Source organism: Nerophis lumbriciformis, linkage group LG23 (assembly GCF_033978685.3).
Source record: "Nerophis lumbriciformis linkage group LG23, RoL_Nlum_v2.1, whole genome shotgun sequence".
NCBI lineage: Eukaryota > Metazoa > Chordata > Actinopteri > Syngnathiformes > Syngnathidae > Nerophis > Nerophis lumbriciformis.
The window spans coordinates 36,790,002-36,813,016 of record NC_084570.2 but is presented as its reverse complement, the minus strand read 5'-3'; the positions used below and the strand labels follow the sequence as shown (position 1 = coordinate 36,813,016).

The 23,015-nt window shown below is 35.4% G+C and overlaps 1 protein-coding gene across 2 annotated transcripts in view; it reads right to left on the bottom strand.

The window, feature by feature from the left end:
- Nucleotides 1-23,015, bottom strand: part of prex1 (phosphatidylinositol-3,4,5-trisphosphate-dependent Rac exchange factor 1) — a 245,354-nt gene that overhangs the window by 5,766 nt on the left and 216,573 nt on the right. The window contains exons 30-39 of one of the 2 annotated variants that reach the window (XM_061985632.2): nucleotides 22,832-22,960; nucleotides 18,349-18,390; nucleotides 17,161-17,378; nucleotides 16,766-16,868; nucleotides 15,206-15,349; nucleotides 12,350-12,464; nucleotides 5,117-5,183; nucleotides 5,010-5,054; nucleotides 2,545-2,720; nucleotides 2,370-2,472 (exon numbers count right to left, since the gene is read on the bottom strand). In XM_061985632.2, coding sequence (XP_061841616.1) covers nucleotides 2,370-2,472; nucleotides 2,545-2,720; nucleotides 5,010-5,054; nucleotides 5,117-5,183; nucleotides 12,350-12,464; nucleotides 15,206-15,349; nucleotides 16,766-16,868; nucleotides 17,161-17,378; nucleotides 18,349-18,390; nucleotides 22,832-22,960 — 1,142 coding nt within the window. The remainder of the gene's footprint in view (nucleotides 1-2,369; nucleotides 2,473-2,544; nucleotides 2,721-5,009; nucleotides 5,055-5,116; nucleotides 5,184-12,349; nucleotides 12,465-15,205; nucleotides 15,350-16,765; nucleotides 16,869-17,160; nucleotides 17,379-18,348; nucleotides 18,391-22,831; nucleotides 22,961-23,015) is intronic. The other variant, XM_061985633.2, reaches the window with a different exon arrangement.

The following is a 23,015-nucleotide window of genomic DNA, read 5'->3' as shown; positions in this document are numbered from 1 at the left end:
CCTTTGTCACCGATTCTGTTCATAACTTTTATGGACAGAATTTCTAGGCGCAGTCAAGGCGTTGAGGGGATCTGGTTTGGTGGCTGCAGGATTAGGTCTCTGCTTTTTGCAGATGATGTGGTCCTGATGGCTTCATCTGGCCAGGATCTTCAGCTCTCACTGGATTGTTTCGCAGCCGAATGTGAAGCGACTGGGATGAGAATCAGCACCTCCAAGTCCGAGTCCATGGTTCTCGTCCGGAAAAGGGTGGAGTGCCATCTCCGGGTTGGGGAGGAGACCCTGCCCCAAGTGGAAGAGTTCAAGTACCTCGGAGTCTTGTTCACGAGTGAGGGAAGAGTGGATCGTAAGATCGACAGGCGGATCGGTGCGGCGTCTTCAGTAATGCGGACGCTGTATCGATCCGTTGTGGTGAAGAAGGAGCTGAGCCGGAAGGCAAAGCTCTCAATTTACCGGTCGATCTACGTTCCCATCCTCACCTATGATCATGAGCTTTGGGTTATGACCGAAAGGACAAGATCGCGGGTACAAGCGGCCGAAATGAGTTTCTTCCGCCGGGTGGCGGGGCTCTCCCTTAGATATAGGGTGAGAAGCTCTGTCATCAATGAGGAGCTCAAAGTAAAGCCACTGCTCCTCCACATCGAGAGGAGCCAGATGAGGTGGTTCGGGCATCTGGTCAGGATGCCACCCGGACGCCTCCCTAGGGAGATGTTTAGGACATGTCCGACCAGTAGAAGGCCATGGGGAAAACCCAGGACACGTTGAGAAGACTATGTCTCCCGGCTGGCCTGGGAACGCCTCGGGATCTGCCAGGAGGGGCTGGACAAAGTGGCTGGGGAGAGGAAAGTCTGGGCTTCCCTGCTTAGGCTGCTGCACCCGCGACCCGACCTCGGATAAGCGGAAGAAAATGGATGGATGTATTTACACATATATGGATGTATGTATGTATATATTTATACATCCATCCATCCATTTTCTACCGCTTATTCCCTTTTAGGGGTCGCGGGGGGCGCTGGAGCCTATCTCAGCTACAATCGGGCGGAAGGCGGGGTACACCCTGGACAAGTCGCCACCTCATCGCAGGGCCAACACAGATAGACAGACAACATTCACACTCACATTCACACACTAGGGCCAATTTAGTGTTGCCAATCAACCTATCCCCATATATTTGTATGTATGTATATATATATATATACCGTATATTACCAAATAGTAGCCCGGGCGTTTATTTCACAAAATCGATTTTGGAGACAGGCGTTTAAAAGAAGCAGGCGGTTATTTGCACAAGGCTTTTATTTATTTTTGCACCAGCCTCCACCAGGCCATTATTTGGTTACAATGGTTACTGTCCAGTATTTTTTTTTCGTACAAAAAACTTTAAATGTAAAAGCTATTGTAAACGTACAAACAAAAAAACAAGAGATCAACAGGGCCTCAACATGGCAGTAGTGCAACAATTGTCAAATAGAATACCAATACTAAAAATAAATAAACTTTTTAAATAAAGCAGCCTACCGGGAAAAATAAAATTATGGTACCAAGTACCCAAGTATAAAACCCACCATCAAAACAGAACAATAATACAGTCACTTAAATAAAATAAAGGCTACAGTACTCCAAGTTTTAAATAAAGCAGCATACAGGAAAAATAAAATTATGGTACCAAGTACTCTATAAAACCATCAAAACAATAATACTGCAGCAAACGCAACCCCAGTAGCATTTTAATCTAAATTATGCAAATAACAGCCCATGGGCGGCTATTTGGATATAGGCGGTTATTAGGAAGAGGCGGTTAATTGACAAAATGGGGTCAGACCCCGGGCGGCTATTAGGACATGGGCGGTTATTTGCCCAAGGGCGTTTATTTGGTAATATACGGTATATATATATATATATATATATATATATATATATATATATATATATATATATATATATATATATATAGTTATATATGTTTACATAAATACATATGTATATATATATATATATATACAGTATATATATATATATATACACACACACACACACACACACACAAACACAAACATAAATACATAGCGTTAGCATGCTAACTGGCATCATTGGTCATTTTGGACAACACTGGTCTAGCCAAAGAATTATGGCTAACATGGCGCTTGATGCCTAGTTATTGTTTTGCGTTCGTGGACAAGTGGCACTTTGATTACTGGGCGCGGCCACCGCTGCTGCTTACTGCTCCCCTCACCTCCCAGGATGGTGAACAAGGGGATGGGTCAAATGCAGAGGACAAATTTCACCACACCTAGTGTGTATGTGACAATCATTGGTACTTTAACTTAACTTGATAAAGAAGGTGAGAAAGACTTTTTTCTCCAATCATGTACCTGTTTGCGCATGATGTCCATGGTCTGCATGATGCATCGCGGCATGAGTCCGTGGTTCCTGGCGAGGATCATGGCTTGCTCCAGTGTCACACTCAAAGTGCTCCTGCAACAAGCGCACGGCAAAGGTCACCCCTCCCCCCGCCTACTCGGGGGCCAGTTAGCGTGCGACACTGACCTGTGCAGGCCTGTGGCACACATGGTGAGGTGACACGCCCCCAGGCGGTTGCACAGCTCAGATGACACGCACAGCAAGCTGACGCCCGACGGGTGTCCCTGGGAGCCCGGGCGCACGTTGACGTAGGACTGCATCAGGCGGCACAGGTCGTCCAACGTGTTGAGGGGGCGCAGGAGCTGGGGGGAAATACATGGTAAATAATAATAATAATAATAATAATAATAATAATAATAATAATAATAATAATAATATAATAATAATGATGTAATAAAACTACTATAATAATAACAATAATAAAAGTAAAATATAATAATAATAATTAGAATATAATAATGATATAATAATACTACTATAATAATAACAATAATATTAGTAATATATAATAATTATAATATAACAATAATGATAGTAATAATAATAATCATTATGATAATTATTATTATTTTTATGATATAATAATAATAATTATGATTATAATAGTTATAATGTAATATAACAATAATAGTAATAATAATATTAATACATATAATATCGTATAAATATTAGTAATAATAATGATGATAATAATAATATAGTAATAATGTAATAATAATGCAACAATATAATAATACAAATAATGTAATAATAATAATAATACTATAATAATAATATAATAATAATAGTAATAATTTAACAATAATTACAGTAATAACATAGCAATGATAATAATACTAATGATATAATAATAATAATGATACAAATAGTAATAATAATATAATAATAATAATAATAATAATAACAGTAATAATGATGATGATAATAATAGTAATAATAATAAAAATAGTAATAATATAATAATAATAATATCATAATAATAATAGTAATAATATCATGGCAATTATAGTAATACTATAATAATGATAATAGGAATAATATAATAATAACAATAATACTGATAATAGTAGTATGATAATAATAATAATAATAATAATAGTAATAATAATAACAATGTAAATAGTAATAATACAATAAGCATACTAATCATAATAATCATTTAATAGTAAATGTTCTACTAATAATAGTAATAATATAATAATAATAATATAAATAATAATATAATAATAACAGTAATAATACAACAACATAGTAATATAATAATAATAATATAATAATAATATAATAACAGTAATAATATAACAATATAGTAATATAATAATAATAATAGTAATAATCTAATAATAATAGTAATGTTAATAGAAATTATAAAAATAATAATATTAATAATAGTAATATTATAATAATGATAATAACAATAATATATGATACAAATAATAATAATCTAATGATACCATTAAAATAATATTAATATAATAATAATAATAATAATAATAATAACAATATCATAATAATGCCAGTCAGTTATTTATTAAATAGCATCAATGCTCTAATTTTAGCCGAGGAGTTGAATCAACTAAAATGCAAAGACAACTGGCCCTTAATTGGAAGCAGGCCATTTCCAAAATATGAAAATGCATTTTTTTTTACTTAAATCATCATGTGGAGTACATGAGAAAGTTAAAAAGAAAAAAAACGCAATTACTGAAAAGCAAAAACTCACATTTTTAACTTAAATAATCATATGGAGTACATGAGAAAGTGGAATAGGAAAGAAAATACAATTTCTGAAATGCAAAAATTAATATTTTTAAGTTTGATATATATGTGGAGTACATGAGAAAGAAAAAAAGAAAAAAAAAATTCCCAAAATGTGAAAACTCATATTTTTAACGTAAATAATCATGTGGACCCCAAAGGAGACAAGCAATAGAAAATGGATAGATGAATAGATAATCATTTGGAGTATATGAGAAAGTAGAAAAGGAAAAAATGCAATTTCTAAAATGCAAAAACTTTATTTTTTTTTTTAAACTTAAATAAGAATCTAGAGTGCATGACAAAGTATAGGAGGAAAAACAATCTACATTTTTGAAAGGTGACAACTCACATTTGAACTTAGATAATAATCTGGAGTGCATGAAAAAGGAAAAAGGAAAAATGCCATTTCCGAAATGTGAAAAGTCCTTTTTAACTTTAACAATCATCTGGAATGCACGAGAAAGCAGAAAGGGGGGAAAAGGGAGGGGGGATTTCTGAAAAGCAAAAACTTACATAATCATGTAGAGTACATGAGAAAGTAGAAAATAAAAGGAAAATCTGAAATTAAAATTCCGGCGACAAAGCTGCAAGGTTTCCCGAGTTTTTTTTTTAACCGAGTATTTATTATTTTTAGTTCTTTTTGTGTGGACCATAAAGTTACTCACCCGCTAACCAGTTCTACTTTGAGACCGAGGTGCCAGGAGGAAGTATTCTAGAGCAGACTAGGTGTCAGTGCCGTGGACTAGCAGCTACAGGGACCATGTTAGTCTAGGTTAATGGCGACGTCCGGACGAGCTAACGAAGGAGCAGGCCGGCTAACTAGCTCTTACTTTGGCGATGTTGGGTCGGAGATCTCGGACTTCGAGGCCCAGAATCTGCGCTCGCGTTGAATGCAGTCAGTCCCAACATAAACCTAAATCTATAACAACATGTTTACCTGGTCGATCTTCATGGCCGTGGTGTTGGAGTCCGTGGGGAGGTTGGACTTCTCCAAATAAAAAGCCCTGTTTTTGAAAAAAGATCAAAATGTAAAACATTGTCAATATTTATTGATCTTGCAAAGATGCCTTTTGACATTTTTTTTTAAAAGTGATGTTTCAAAAAACGTTTTTTGTTTGTAAAAAAACCAACAACAAAAAAACTAGGCTTTGCTGCACATCTTAAACGGCACATATTTTTTGTCAGGTTTTTTACTGAACATTTTTTTAATTTGTTTCCCGCTATTTCATGTATTGTTATTCTTCTTAGCATTTTATTCATAATTAATTTTTAAATAGCCTATTTTCCGGGCTACAAGCCGCTACTTTTTTCCAACACTTCGTACGCTGCGGCTAATTATTGGATTTGTATTTGCTAATGGCCATAACAAAGAGTTTTCGACAGGCACTGAAATGGCGTGTTATGGTTTGTGCTACCGCGCCATCTTTTGGTCCAGTTCGCTCACTGCAGGTGCTTCCAGTTTAAAAAGTACTTCCTGTTCCGTGACTTGAACCGGAAGTACAAATGTCCATAACGTTTCTACTCGAGAGGATTCTTTATTTATCACTCCAAGCAACGTTTGTAAGTTTTGCAATAAACCTAAAGCAATTCTTACTTACGAAACTGTCCCATGTGTGATGTCTGTAGGAGTGTTTTCATGCATATTTGTACATGCTATCGTAATGTGATGAAGCCAGTGTCGTTAGCATTACATGCTAACACGTTTACAAGTGTTTGTGTTAGTATTATTATGGGTTGTACTTGTATAGCGCTTTTCTACCTTCAAGGTACTCAAAGCGCTTTGACACTACTTCCACATTTACCCATTCACACACACATTCACACACTGATGGAGTGAGCTGCCATGCAAGGCGCTAACCAGCACCCAACAGGAGCAAGGGTGAAGTGTCTTGCTCAGGACACAACGGACATGACGAGGTTGGTACTAGGTGGGGATTGAACCAGGGACCCTCGGGTTGCGCACGGCCACTCTTCCACTGCGCCACGCCGTCCCAACTTAACTTACAATGGCATTCTTTTTGTATTGTTTCAGTGTCGTAAATTCACTAAAATGTCACAGAGGACTTATCTAGTCTGTTTAGCTGATTGGAGAGCTAGCTTGTGTAAAAAAGTGCTATATAAATACAATTTTCAGGGATTTATTAAATGATTTTTTTAAACAAACACTACTAAGTATGATCATTTCATTTTTTTTCAGCGACTAAGCTAACCTAGCAAGATGTTGCTGTTAAAGCGCGAGTGTAATGTTAACATTTTAGCTCAGGTAGCTATGCTAGTGTTGCTAACGCTTTTCTCCTCCCGCCCCACTCCTTCATGGTACGTTGTTGTATGTTATATTCAGTGTTGGGTTAGTTACTGAAAACCAGTAACTAGTTACAGTTACTAGTTACTTTATTTCAAAAGTAACTCAGTTACTAACTCAGTTACTTAAACCAAAAAGTAATGCGTTACTGTGAAAAGTAACTATTTAGTTACTTATATATATATTTTTTAATTTTTTTAAGGCCCCATTTAATGCCCTTTTAGCCTTAATTTTAGTACTGTTATTGCACTGGAGAATAATACAATCTGTTGTTCAACTTGACATGCATTTGCATCATTGAACTCTGCTAAGCAATGTGCTCTACATACAACACACAAAGACAAAGATATGTTTTAAAGGGCCAATTTGTTTCAGACCAGAACAAATTGACAAAACTATTTTAAATAGCTGCAACTTAACATACATAAGTAACAAACAGCATAATAACAACATAGCTGTAAAACAAGAAAGGCACACACTACATACATAAAGCCTAACCAGGCGTTTTCTCAAGGAATTCTGAAATAAAATCATGTCTGAAGCCCAGAACACTCTACACATTTCCCCACTTAGTTTAGAGAAAAGGAAATATTAGCCTGGCCCACTAGTATCCCTCTTTAGGTTTGTGAACTTTATAGTCTAAACATTTAGAGTGATGTGATAATCAAACACTCTAAAAGTTTAAAATGAAAGAGTATATAAGAGAATTGACAGAGTGTGTGTACCTTCACGTGTGCAGTGCCTCGTTAAAATCCAGCCGCTGTTGGAGGTGGAGGTGAGTGTGTCTCTTTACTAGCTTCGTCGAAGCATGTTGTTTTTGTCGCTGTTTCAGCATATTTGAAACTTACATTCAGCTAAAATGTTCTTTTCTTTGTGGTCGATAAAAGAAACGTACTGAAAATATCTCCATTTTAATAAACTCGGCTTCGGGGTTCGCCATGACGTCTTGATAGTAGACACAGACACGCCCCCTCCCACACACACACACACACACACACACACACACACACACACACACACACACACACACACACACACGTACACACAGACAGCGCGCGGCGCGCCTCTTTTTTGTCGCCTCTTCAGCAGCGACACTCAGATCTTCTCAGTTTCTAGCCGATACTACATAAAAAATAACGCAAAATAACGCAGTAACGCATCATGTAGTAACGGTAACGGAGTTACTGAATATAAAAAATAACGCGTTAGATTACTAGTTACCGCCGATAGTAACGGCGTTACAGTAACGCGTTACTTTGTAACGCGTTAGTCCCAACACTGGTTATATTTGACATATATTATGTTGGACAAGTGCAAAGTTACAGTCTTTATGTAAAAAGTATATAAAGTGCACAATAAATGAATCGCTAAAGTGCTAAATAGCGCTACAATATCAGATATATAGCACTAAAGCTACAGACACACAATAAAACGTGTTGCCAGTAGAGTTTACTGAGATTCAGCAGTGTAACATTAAGGAGTGGCACATGCGGTAGGAAGGTAACGTTAGCAACACTAGCATAGCTATGTGAGCTAAAGTGCTAACATTACATTTAAATAGGCTAACCTACCTTTAGCATGATGCTTCTTTTAAAACGTGAGTGTAAATTTTCAACGTAACAAGCAAACTTTTACAGTCTTTATGTCAAATGTAGATACAAATAAATGAAATGCTAAAGTGTTAAATAGCGCTTTGATATCAGATATATAGCACTAAAGCTAGAGACACAAAACAATGTGTTGCCAGTAGAGATGACTGAGATTTCAGCAATTTCGCCACACCTAGTGTGTGTGTGACAATCATTGGTTCTTTAACTTAATAGCTATATGAGCTAAAGTGCTAACACTACAGTTAAATAGGCTAACCTACCTGTATCATGATGCTTCTTTTAAAATGTGAGTGTAAATTTTCAACGTAACAAGCAACAGTCTTTATGTCAAACGTAGCTACAAATAAATGAAATGCTAAAGTGTTAAATAGCGCTATAATATCAGATTCTGATTCTGGCAATAAAACTATTCTGAGATACCGTATTTCCTCGAATTAGCGCCCGGGCGGTAATTAATTTAAAACCTCTTCTCACTCCGGCGCTTACCAAAGGCATGCGGTAAATTTAGGCCTGCGCTTATAAATTTGAGTGTGATGTAAGGATACCTTCATGACATCGCTTAATGCCCCAATAAAATTTAAAGCACAATGAATCATCCCGGGAGTTCTTTTTGTTTGGGTCTGAAAAGGCAATTATAACGTGGCACTCTTTATTTTTACAAGGGGTCATTCAACAATTACGTAGGCATTTTTCTGTATGTAAAAACGCATGAAAAACAAATTGAAAATAAAACATGCTACTTTAATTCTTAAAGGCCTACTGAAACCCACTACTACCGACCACGCAGTCTGATAGTTTATATATCAATGATGAAATCTTAACATTGCAACACATGCCAATACGGCCGGGTTAGTTTACTAAAGTGCAGTTTTAAATTTCGCGCGGAATATCCTGCTGAAAACGTCTCGGTATGATGACGTCAGCGCGTGACGTCGCGGATTGTAGAGGACATTTTGGGACAGCATGGTGGCCAGGTATTAAGTCGTCTGTTTTCATCGCAAAATTCCACAGTATTCTGGACATCTGGGTTGGTGAATCTTTTGCAATTTGTTCAATGAACAATGGAGACAGCAAAGAAGAAAGCTGTAGGTGGGAAGCGGTGTATTGCGGCCGACTTCAGCAACACAAACAAGGCCGGTGTTTCATTGTTTACATTCCCGAAAGATGACAGTCAAGCTTTACTATTGGCCTGTGGAGAACTGGGACAACAGAGACTCTTACCAGGAGGACTTTGAGTTGGATACGCAGACACGGTACCGTGGGTACGCATGCAGCTGCGGCTTCCAAACATTTGATCGCTTGCCCGTACGTGTGTGCCGCTATGTGCATGTCACGTACGTAACTTTGGGGACTTTGGGGAAATATATGTGCTGTATGAACTTTGGGGAGGTGAACGGTACTTTGGGCTGTGGGATTGAGTGTGTTGTGCAGGTGTTTGAGTTGTATTGGCGGATTATATGGACGGGAGGGGGGAGGTGTTTGTTATGCAGGATTAATTTGTGGCATATTAAATATAAGCCTGGTTGTGTTGTGGCTAATAGAGTATATATATGTCTTGTGTTTATTTACTGTTTTAGTCATTCCCAGCTGAATATCAGGTCCCACCCGCCTCTCACAGCATCTTCCCTATCTGAATCGCTCCCATTGCCCTCTAGTCCTTCACTCTCACTTTCCTCATCCACAAATCTTTCATCCTCGCTCAAATTAATGGGAAATCGTCGCTTTCTCAGTCCGAATCGCTCTCGCTGCTGGTGGCCATGATTGTAAACAATGTGCGGATGTGAGGAGCTCCACACCCTGTGACGTCACGCTACTCGTCTGCTACTTCCGGTACAGGCAAGGCTATTTTATCAGCGACCAAAAGTTGCGAACTTTATCGTCGATGTTCTCTACTAAATCCTTTCAGCAAAAATATGGCAATATCGCAAAATGATCAAGTATGACACATAGAATGGACCTGCTATCCCCGTTTGAATAAGAAAATCACATTTCAGTAGGCCTTTAACTACGATTGTAACAACAAACATTATCAATCAATGTAAACAACATCGGTGAGGCCAGAGAGAAAATATCCTTTGAACTTGAACAAACTGAAAATGTTCCTGTCGGCATTACTGACAGATGCTTCTCCCACTGCACCTTGATGGACATCTACTACAGTACTTGTACTACATCCTGTGGAGATCCATCAGTTGTTAAAGGGGAACATTATCACCAGACCTATGTAAGCGTCGATATATACCTTGATGTTGCAGAAAAAAGACCATATATTTTTTTAACCGATTTCAGAACTCTAAATGAGTGAGTTTTGGCGAATTAAACGCCTTTCTAATATTCGCTCTCGTAGCGATGACGTCACAACGTGGCGTCACATCGGGAAGCAATCCGCCATTTTCTCAAACACCGAGTCAAATCAGCTCTGTTATTTTCCGTTTTTTCGACTGTTTTCCGTACCTTGGAGACATCATGCCTCGTCGGTGTGTTGTCGGAGGGTGTAACAACACGAACAGGGACGGATTCAAGTTGCACCAGTGGCCCAAAGATGCGAAAGTGGCAAGAAATTGGACGTTTGTTCCGCACACTTTACCGACGAAAGCTATGCTACGACAGAGATGGCAAGAATGTGTGGATATCCTGCGACACTCAAAGCAGATGCATTTCCAACGATAAAGTCAAAGAAATCTGCCGCCAGACCCCCATTGAATCTGCCGGAGTGTGTGAGCAATTCAGGGACAAAGGACCTCGGTAGCACGGCAAGCAATGGCGGCAGTTTGTTCCCGCAGACGAGCGAGCTAAACCCCCTATCGACCCTAGCTTCCCTGGCCTGCTGACATCAACTCCAAAACTGTACAGATCAGCTTTCAGGAAAAGAGCGCGGATGAGGGTATGTTTACAGAATATATTCATTGATGAAAATTGGGCTATCTGCACTCTCAAAGTGCATGTTGTTGCCAAATGTATTTTATATGCTGTAAACCTAGTTCATAGTTGTTAGTTTCCTTTAATGCCAAACAAACACATACCAATCGTTGGTTAGAAGGCGATCGCCGAATTCGTCCTCGCTTTCTCCCGTGTCGCTGGCTGTCGTGTCGTTTTCGTCGGTTTCGCTTGCATACGGTTCATATGGCTCAATAGCTTCAGTTTCTTCTTCAATTTCGTTTTCGCTACCTGCCTCCACACTACAACCATCCGTTTCAATACATTCGTAATCTGTTGAATCGCTTAAGCCGCTGAAATCCGAGTCTGAATCCGAGCTAATGTCGCTATAGCTTGCTGTTCTTTCCGCCATGTTTGTTTGTGTTGGCTTCACTATGTGACGTCACAGGAAAAATGGACGGGTGTTTATAACGATGGTTAAAATCAGGCACTTTGAAGCTTTTTTTAGGGATATTGCGAGATGGGTAAAATTTTGAAAAAAACTTTGAAAAATATAACAAGCCACTGGGAACTGATTTTTAATGGTTTTAACCATTCTGAAATTGTGATAATGTTCCCCTTTAAGACCTCTTCATCTTCAGCGTCGTCCATTTCTCCGTCACCTGGTCCGACATGTACAGTACGTCCAAAACTACAGCACCGTCGTTTCAAATAACTTCGTCTGTGTCCGCTTCCTCATCAATTATTTTGCGAAACGAGTTTGACCCGGCGGTAATTGTAGGCATGCGCTAATTATTTTGCGAAACGAGTTTGACCCGGCGGTAAATCGAGGCATGCACATACTATATACACGGCGGCAATTCAAGGAAATACGGTATATAGCATTAATCATGGTACGTTGTTGTATGTTATATTTGACATATATTATGTTGGACAAGTGCAAAGTTACAGTCTTTATGTAAAAAGTATATAAAGTGCACAATAAATGAATCGCTAAAGTGCTAAATAGCGCTACAATATCAGATATATAGCACTAAAGCGAGAGACACACAATACAACGTGTTGCCAGTAGAGATTACTGAGATTCAGCAGTGTAACATTAAGGAGTGGCACATGCGGGAAGAAGGTAACGTTAGCAACACTAGCATAGCTATATGAGCTAAAGTGCTAACATTACGGTTAAATAGGCTAACCTAACTGTAGCACGATGCTTCTTTTAAAACGTGAGTTAACATTTTCAAACGTAACTATTACAGTGTTTATGTCAAACGTAACTACAAATGAATGAAGTGCTAACTCGCGCTAATGAAGTGCTAACGTCAGAGATATGATTGTTCCCAGTGGGGTCTCTGGCCAACATAAAGTGATGTCTTCTGTTGACCTGAGTTTGCGGTAGTAGGCCTTGACCTTCTCCAAGGACACGGCGTCAGTGCGCTGCTGCAGCTCTTCCATGGCGGCCAAGTCCTGCTGGGACACGCCCTCCGCACGCTCCAGGGCTGCGCCACAAAAACACGCAAGATCAGCACAATGGAGTTTTTTTCTACTTCCTGCTAGTTTGGGGTAAAAGTACTTTAATAACAACTTTTGATATTTTTCAAATGGATTCCTTTGGAATATGTTTGGCAGCTATGTTCATTATTTGCTGCATTTTTCCATGGCAAGTGCATGGAAATGATAATTATACATTTGAATTATTGACAAACAAATTCATACAACCTGATATTCTTTTAATTACACCTCTGTGTCCAAATATATTATTTACAATGTACAAACATACATTTTTTAATTCCGATATTAAAGAAAGACCCTGTGCTATTATTCTTTTACATCAACATTTTTCAAATGTTATTCTGTGGTAAATATTGTATTAATTGATGTAACAATTGATATGATCATTTTCATTATTAAATAAAGTTTTGATCATAAAATATAATGTACAAAATTGTAATTAATTGTAAAATATTATGCAAAATAAATTATATTATACACAATGACAAAAACAAAAAACAAAATCTATTTGGACTAAAATGACTCAATTAATTATTCTCCCCACATAGTCAATACTGCATATTTCTGTCTAAATAAAATGATTCACAACCATAAATCCAGCATTACAATATTAAAGACCCTGCACTATCATCATTATTATTTATTTAAATAGTATTCTAGGGTTAACGCGTATGTGTGTGTTTCATAAATTATTTTAAAAATAATAATTATAATTATAACTATATTAAAAAAACACATTTTATACATACACTAATATGTATACAATTGTTGTATGCATATTATTTTAATAAAATTATGCATAATAGGAAAAACTAATACAAAATCTATTTGAACTCAAATGACTTTAAATAATAATAATAATAATCCTCAATACTGTGTATTTTTGTCCAAATATATTATTTTTTTGCCATAAGTTGCTGATTTATTTACAAATGTTCAACAATAAATCCTTAAGTCCAATATTAATGTGTGATATTTTTTTATGGCTATGATACATTTGAAATGTTATTCTATGGTAAATATCGTAATTATTTGATTCAAAAATTAATCATTCATGATCAAATTAATAAATAACATTTTGATCAGATAATAGCATGTATAAAATGTTTTCATACATATCATCATATCTAATATTTAGATTATATTTACATACAATGGGAAAAACAAGAATCGAAATCTATTTGGATGAAAATGTAATATAAAAATCTAAATTATTTATCCTCCTCATGTAGTCAATACTGCATATTTTTGTCTAAATTTATGGGATTTTGCCATAAATCCCTGATTTATTCACAAATGTCCAATCCTAAATCCTGCATTGGAATATTATTGTACTATTATTTTTTAAATGTATTCATTTTCAATTGTCTTCTATGGTTAATGTATTTCATTAATTATTTCAACTATAACAATACTAAATTTATAAAATTACTTTATACATATTTTAATAGTATTTCAGTTATATATATATATATATATATATATATATATATATATATATATATATATATATATATATATATATATATATATATATATATACACACACACATACATAATGGGAAAAAAATAAAAATAAAAAATCTATTTGAACTCAAATCAATTTATTAATTATTTCCCCCCATCCTCATCAATACATAATTTTTGTCCAAATATATGACTTTTTGTTGCATAAAATCTTGATTTATTAACAAATTTACAACCATAAACTCTTAATTACGATATTAATGTGCTGTTAAAAATAAATTTAACATGTTATTCTATGGTAAATATCATAATTATTTTATTACTTTATTTAACAATTAATATTATAATTATACTCTTAATCAAATTAATCAACACCATTTTTATCCTAAAATATTACGGATACAATTAGTTCACACATAATATACGCAATATTTTATATTATGTGAAAACACAATGGGAAAAAACTGTTCAATTTTGACTAAAATAAAAAAAATATCTAAATTTTAAATAGTTTTTCTTCATCATATTTTTGTTTAAATATTTGGAGTTTTGCCATAAATCCCTAAATTAAAATAAATTCTGCATTTTAATAATGAAGACCCTGCACAAATATTTTTAAAATATAACTATTCATTTTAACTTGTAATAATTGTTTAACACGTGTGTATGTATTTGATAAATATTTTGTTTATATTCATAATTAAATTATTTTATTCATCAAATATTGTGTGCAAATCAATTTATACACATTATTTTATATTATCAAAATTAAATTCATATACAATAGGAACAACTAATACAGCATCTAATTATGTATTTAAAATGTGATTGACAAACCCTTAATACTGAATATTTTTGTCCAAATATATAAATTTTTTGCCAAGATTCCTGATTTGTACAACTAAAAATCCTGAATCCAAATATTTAGGATTACTTTTTAAAATAATTTGAAATGGCATGTATTTATTTTATTACCTAATTCAACAATAATACATAATACATATTGTATTCATAATATGTTGTGTAAAAAATACATGTATACAGATTATTTCGGTATTATTTAAACGAGATGTACACATAATACAAAGAACTCATCTAGTTGAAATATTAATTGTTCCTCCTTGAAAAATCGCCTCTCTGTAGTAAAGACAGTTCTCTAGTAGGGGGCAGTGCAGCACATCCTCGTCTGTAGTAAAGACAGTTCCCCAGTAGGGGGCAGTGCAGCGCACATCCTCATGTTGAACCTGCCAGCATTTCGTACCTCTGGTGAAGAGAACCGTGTGAAGTTTGAGGCTTCCTCCGTTCTGCAGCCGACTTGGCAGCTCGCTGAAGAGGCAGCTGTCCAGGTGGAGCGTCACCTTCAGCGCCTGGCGGCTGCCTTCCACCTGGTAGCACACGGGAGAGTCTGCGGCCGACACAAAGCACTCGATCAGACAAAAACACAAAACAAAACAAAGGTTTACTGAAAAAGCACAAATTGCATCGCTGGAGACACCCACAACGTACCCCACAAGACATCAATCCAACAGAAAAACAGCGTCCTAAAGTAAGTAACGTGGTATTCCTGTGAGAATCCTGCAGCATTAAGGAGTGGGACTATCCAGGCCTAGCTGCAGTGTGCTCAAACCACCACCAGGTAACGCAGACCTATATATGTAGTACGGAATTATATACATTAATTCTTCAATATTAATATTAATACTACAGTACATGTATTGATAAGAATGTATTTCTTGTTTTAGATGTATTGTATTTTGTAGCGTCCTCAAAGATTCTCAAACGTACAAAAATAATGAATGCCATAAATATTATTATTAATAATAAAAATCATAAATAAAGCTAGACCTTTTATTAATATTATTCATAGAAATAATAAATGCTAGCACTTTCATTATTTATTTAAAAAAGTAGCTCTTTTTACTAATAAGATTAATAATACATGCAAGCACTTTGATTTTTATAAATAAAAATAAATAAATTGCACATTTATTATGAACAATAAAACATTCTAGCACTTTCATTATTCATTTAGTAAATAAATGCTAGCTCTAATTACTACTAAAAAATATTAATGCAAGCAAGCAATTGTATTTGTAATAATAAATATAATAATAAATGCTACCACTTGTTTTAATATAAATAACAACAATACTCAATGCTAGCATTTTTATTATTTAAAAAATATTAACAAATTCCAGCACTTATAATATTATTTAAAAAAACATACAAGCACTTGTATTATTAATAACATTAAAATGTATATTATTGATTTAAAACAATAAATGCTAGCCCTTGTATTATTATTACAAAAATCATGAACAACTACGGTATTATTTTGATCTGTACAAGTCAAGATGGTAAAGATTCTTCTTTACTAACACAAAAAAGTAAAAAAAACCCTGAAATTAACCTTATCTACCTGATATATACTAGTAAAGGTGCACTTTAGAGTAGTCAGTATACAGTTTACAACTATCCATTGAAAATCAATCTGCAACACAACTATATCTGGCTACACATTCTTGCCAACAGTCAGCCACAGTGCTGGCAATGGGGAGATGCGGTTCACACGAGTGAAAGCGGATTTCTTCCCCGAGCAAGCACGAGTGGCCGTGAACGTGCGGATGTACACGTGAACCGCAGCGCCCCAGTGCAGGCGGAACTCGTGCAACCCCGGATAACGACACCACTCCAATAATGGCTGTGCGTGGAGTGGTTCTCGGGGGGTAGCTAGTGAATATATGCAAGCTACTCTAAAGTGTGTCAAAGCAAACATAAAAATGTGCCTGAAAGTTTCCTCTGAGCGTTGTTTGTCACTCACTGGCCAGCAGACACTCGTCCTCCAGTGGCCTGAAGAACACGCTCACTTTGTCCAAGTCCCACAGACACGCCTTGGTGTCCTCCAGCATGGTCCTCTCCTCCCGCTGGAGCACGGAGGAAGGGGGAGAGAGAGAGAGAGAGAGAGAGAGAGAGAGAGAGAGAGAGAGAGAGAGAGAGAAAGTAAGAAGGAGAAAAATAAAGAAAGAAAGACACATAAAAACAGTACATAAGGTGTAATACATGTCATCACCACATGGGGCGCCAGTGTGTGATACCGTATGATGTATGAATTCAAGTACATAAGGTGTAATACATGTCCTCACCACATGGGGCGCTAGTGTGTAATTCCGTATGATGTATGAATTCAAGTACATAAGGTGTAATACATGTCCTCACCACATGGGGTGCTAGCGTGGACTGGAAGTGCATGAGCACGCCGATGGCGGACACCTGCTCCAGCCACTTCCTGCTGGTCTCCTTGCCGTCCTCCTGGTACTCGCCGGCGTTGTTGAAGCGGCATCGTAACGCCGCCAGCAGCTGCTCGGCCAGCGTGCACACGGCCGACGTGGCGACCTGGCAAAAGATGACGTCGCGTCGCAGCTGCAGCGACGTGTCTGACGGGAATAGAAACTCTTTTATGATCGATAGATCAATATATCGTAAAGTTATTAATAATAATATATCTATACGTTATTATTAATAACAATATATGTATAAGTTATTAATAATTCCAATATATCTATAAGTTATTAATCATAACAATATATCCATAGGTTATTAATAATAATAAAAATACATCTATAGGTTATTATGGGGCGGTATAGCTCGGTTGGTAGAGTGGCCGTGCCGATCCCCTCTTTCACCATCCTAGTCCCTGCCGTTGTGTCCTTGAGCAAGACACTTTACCCACCTGCTCCCAGTGCCACCCACACTGGTTTAAATGTAACTTAGATATTGGGTTTCACTATGTAAAAGCGCTTTGAGTCACTGGAGAAAAGCGCTATGTAAATATAATTCACTTCACTTCACTTATTATTAATAACAATGTATCTATAAGTTATCAATAATAATATATCTACAGGTTATTAATAATAACAACATATCTATAAGTAATTAATATTAACAATATATATATATATATATATATATATATATATACACGTTATTACTAATAATATATCTGTATGCTATGAATAATAACAAGATATATATAAGTTATCAATATTAACACAATATCTATAAATTATTAATAACAACAATATATTTATGTTATTAATAATAACAATATATCTATACGTTATTAACAATACAAATATAACTATGTTATTATTAATAATAATATATTTATAGGTTATTAATAATAACATATCTATAAGTTATTAATAATAACAATATATTTATATGTTATAAATAATAATATATCCATAAGTTATTAATAATAACAATATATTTACATGTAAATAATAATAACTATATATATACATTATGAATAATAATATATATGTAAGTTATGAATAATAACAATATAAGTTATTAACAATAATATATATATATATGTTATTAATAATAACAACATTCCACTACCTGTGCACTTGAGCAAGGCCAGTAGAAGCTGGTTCTTCCCGTCTGTTGAAGAAAAAACACAAATCACATGGATCTTATATTTGTCCACTAGATGGCGCCACTGTTGACCATGTAAAGCATGCAGCACAAAGTTCTGATAAGGTGTGTACCTGTATTTGTTGTGTTGTGTATTTATTGTATTGTGTAATTGTTGTTTTGTGTAATTGTCGTGTTGTGTAATTGTTGTGTTGTGTATTTGTTCCGTGTTGTATTTGTTGTGTTGTGTTATTGTTGTGTTGTGTATTGGTTGTGGTGTGCATTTGTTGTGTTGTGTAATTGCTGTGGTGAATATTTGTTGCATTGTGTATTTGTTGTGTTGTATATTTGTTGCATTGTGTCGTGTATTTGTTACGTCGTGTGTTTTTTTGTGTGTCTTTTTTTCCAAGATGGCGCCGCTGTAGTGGCTGCTGTTGGCAGGAGCTCTGTGCTCTTGTGTCATCCTTTTATGTTATTATATATATGTGTGTATATATATATATATATATATATATATATATATATATATATATATATATATATATATATATATATATATTGCCTTTTGGTTCAGGACCCTTTGGGACTGCGTGACAAGGGGTGGCACTTTCGTGACTTCTGCTGTGCTTTTTTGTGGACTTCTGGATCTGCCTGCCAGGAGCCTTTTGGCCATGGAGACCAGCTGTTGGGTCTCTGCCACACCAGAGTCCGTTTGGAGAGACTGGAAGAGATGCAGATGAAAAGAACAGAGCTGCGGAGCGAGCACTGAGCGCCGGAAAGGACAGGCTTCACAGTGTCTTGGCTGAATGAGCAGGTATCGGACACCTCAGTCTCCATAGACGCATTCCACTGGGTTGAGTTTTTCCTTGCCCTGATGTGGGATCTAAATCAAGGATGTCGTTGTGGCTTGTGCAGCCCTTTGAGACACTTGTGATTTAGGGCTATATAAATAAACATTGATTGATTGATTGATCCTCGCTCATCCATGCGGACCGGACACTGGCCGAGTTAGTGGGCGGTCGAGAGTGGAGTCGGCTCTCTTGGTTGCTTTGTTGGGTCTGCTCCTGTCTCTGGCCATGCTTCCCCCACCCCAGCAGACAATGGCGTGGAACACCGCAGAGGCCACCACAGTGTATATGTTTCTTTTACTTTTTATTCATAGCTGTATGTAGAAGTGGCTGGTTGCATCAGCTATGCTCTTTTAATGTATTTAATGTCCTTTGTGTTCTTTGATGTTTCCCTCTTACACACATGTAAGAGGGATGTGTGCGATGGCTATGAGTTGTTTTTTCCCTTGGCCTCAGTCTGGACCCCCTCTCCAGGGGCCCAGGCTTAGACCGATTTTTTTTTTTTCTTTCTCTTTCTTGTTGTGTTGTGTATTCGTTGTGTTGTGTTATGTATTGTGTTGTGTATTTGTTGTTAAGTATTAGTTGTGTATTTGTTACGTATTAGTCGTGTATTCGTTGTGTATGTGTTGTGTTATAAAAGGGTTTCAATCCTAAAGTATATTATTAGTATTTGATATTTACATTTAATGTATATTATAAGTATTTGATGGATACAATCCTAATGTATATTTTTAGTATTTGATGTTTACATTTAAATGTATATTATTAGTATTTGATGTTTACATTTAAATGTATATTATTAGTATTTGATGTTTATTTGATGTTTACAATCCTAATGTATGTTATTAGTATTTGATGTATACAATCCTTATGTATATTATTACCGTATTTTTCGTCGCTCCGGAGTATAAGTCGCACCGGCCGAAAATGCATAATAAAGAAGGAAAAAAACATATATAAGTCGCACTGAAGTATAAGTCGCATTTTTTGGGGAAATTTATTTGATAAAATCCAACACCAAGAATAGACATTTGAAAGGCAATTTAAAATAAATAAAGAATAGTGAACAACAGGCTGAATAAGTGTACGTTATATGAGGCATAAATAACCAACTGAGAACGTGCCTGGTATGTTAACGTAACATATTATGGTAAGCGTCATTCAAATAACTATAACATATAGAACATGCTATACGTTTACCAAACAATCTGTCACTCCTAATCGCTAAATCCCATGAAATCTTATACGTCTAGTCTCTTACGTGAATGAGCTAAATAATATTATTTGATATTTTACGGTAATGTGTTAATAATTCCACACATAAGTCGCTCCTGAGTATAAGTCGCACCCCCGGCCAAACTATGAAAAAAACTGGGACTTATAGTCCGAAAAATACGGTATTATTTGATGTTTACATTTAATGTATATTATAAGTATTTGATGTATACAATCCTAATGTATATTGTTAGTATTTGATGTTTACTTTTAAATGTATATTATTAGTATTCAATGTTTACATTCCTAATGTATGTTATTAGTATTTGATGTTTACATTTAATGTATATTATTAGTATTTGATGTATACAATCCTAATGTAGATTATTAATATTTGATGTATACAATCCTAATGTATATTATTAGTATTTGATGTTTACAATCCTAATGTAGATTATTAGTATTTTATGTTTACATTTAGTGTACAGTATAATATTGGTATTTTATGTTTACAATCCAAATGTATTTTATTATTATTTGATGTTTACATTTAATGTATATTATTAGTATTTGATGTTTACAATCCTAATGTACAGTATAATCTATCCATCCATCTATTTTGTACCGCTTGTCCCTTTCGGGGTCGCGGGGGGTGCTGAAACCTATCTCAGCTGCATTCGGGCGGAAGGCGGGGTACATCCTGGACAAGTCGCCACCTCATCACAGGGCCAACACAGATAGACAGACAACATTCACACTCATTCACACACTAGGGACAATTTAGTGTTGCCAATTTAACATTTAATGTATATTATTAGTATTTAATGTTTACATTTAATGTATATTATTAGTATTTGATGTTTACAATCCTCATGTATTATTAGTATTTAATGTTTACATTTAATGTATATTATTAGTATTTGATGTTTACAATCTTAATGTATATTATTAGTATTTGATGTTTACAATCCTAATGTATATTATTAGTATTTACATTTCAGGCTGAAGTAGTTTCATATGACTGACTAGTTGAAAATAAAAACATCCATCCATCTATTTTCTACCGCTTGTCCCTTTTGGGGTCGCTGGGGGTGCTGGAGCCTATCCCAGCTGCATTCGGGCGGAAGGCGGGGTACACCCTGGACAAGTCGCCACCTCATCACAGAGCCAACACAGATAGACAGACAACATTCACACTCACATTCACACACTAGGGCCAATTTAGTGTTGCCAATCAACCTATCCCCAGGTGCATGTTTTTGGAGGTGGGAGGAAGCCGGAGTACCCGGAGGGAACCCACGCAGTCACAGGGAGAACATGCAAACTCCACACAGAAAGATCCCGACCCCGGGATTGAACTCAGGATTACTCAGGACCTTAATATTGTGAGGCACATGCACTAACCCCTGTTCCACCGTGCTGCCCCTGCCTACAAATTATAATAATAATATTATTAATCATTATACAATAATATTAACAGCAGTTTTTGGGAAGCTAACATTTTTCAACCAGAGGACCTTGAAGGATGTTTTGTTACAAATAAAACAATGTAAGAAAAATAACAATGCATAAAAATCTATTTTACTGCCAAATAATTCCAATATCTAATAATAATAATAATAATAATAATAATATTATTAGCAATTTTTGGGAAGCTGCAATTTTCCGTCCTTGTAGTGTGAGTTTTTGTAACAAACTAAAAAAATGCAGGAAAAAAGGAAACGTGTGAAAACCAATGTTGCGGCTTAATATTAATAATAATAATTAAGCAATATTAATAATAATAATAAAGACAGAAATTTTGAGAAGCTGCCATTTTTCCTACAGTGTGAGTTTTTGCAACAAATTTAAAAATGAAGAAAAAAAGAAACTGTGTGAAAATCAATGTTTCTGCCTAATAATAATAATAATAATAATAAAGACAGTAATTTTTGGAAAGCTGCGTCCTTTGGGCCTATATTGTGAGTTTTTTCTAACAAATTTAAAAATCAAGATAAAAAGGAAATGTGTGAAAATTAATGTTTCTGCCTATTAATAATAATAATAATAAAGAACAATAACTAACCAATTATAATGATAATAATAGCAATAATCATGCAGTAATAATAATAATAGTATTTTTGTATTTATTTTAATGATAATAGTAATAATATCAATAGCAGTCATAATAATAATAATTATACCAATAATAATACAAACAATTATAAAATAAAAGAATAATAAAAACAATAGAACAACCTTTATCATAATTATAATAATTATGATATAAATAATAATTATAATAAATATGTTTTTGGGAAGCTGACATCAGGGATTGATTGTGTGAGTGAATTTTAAGGACGTGTTAATTAGACTTGTGTGTGTGTGTGTGTGTGTGTGTGTGTGTGTGCTTGTGTTGAACAAACCATCCACAAAAGTCTGCAGGCTCTCCACCAGAGTCTTGATGGCACTGGGAAGGTTCCAAGGGTCCTCCTGGATGTTCTTGTGTATAGTGTAACGACAGCCAACTGTCCAGTTCTCCATTTGTCCAAACTCTGCCCACACAACACCAGCCATGACTTTGTGGCTGACACACACACACACACACAC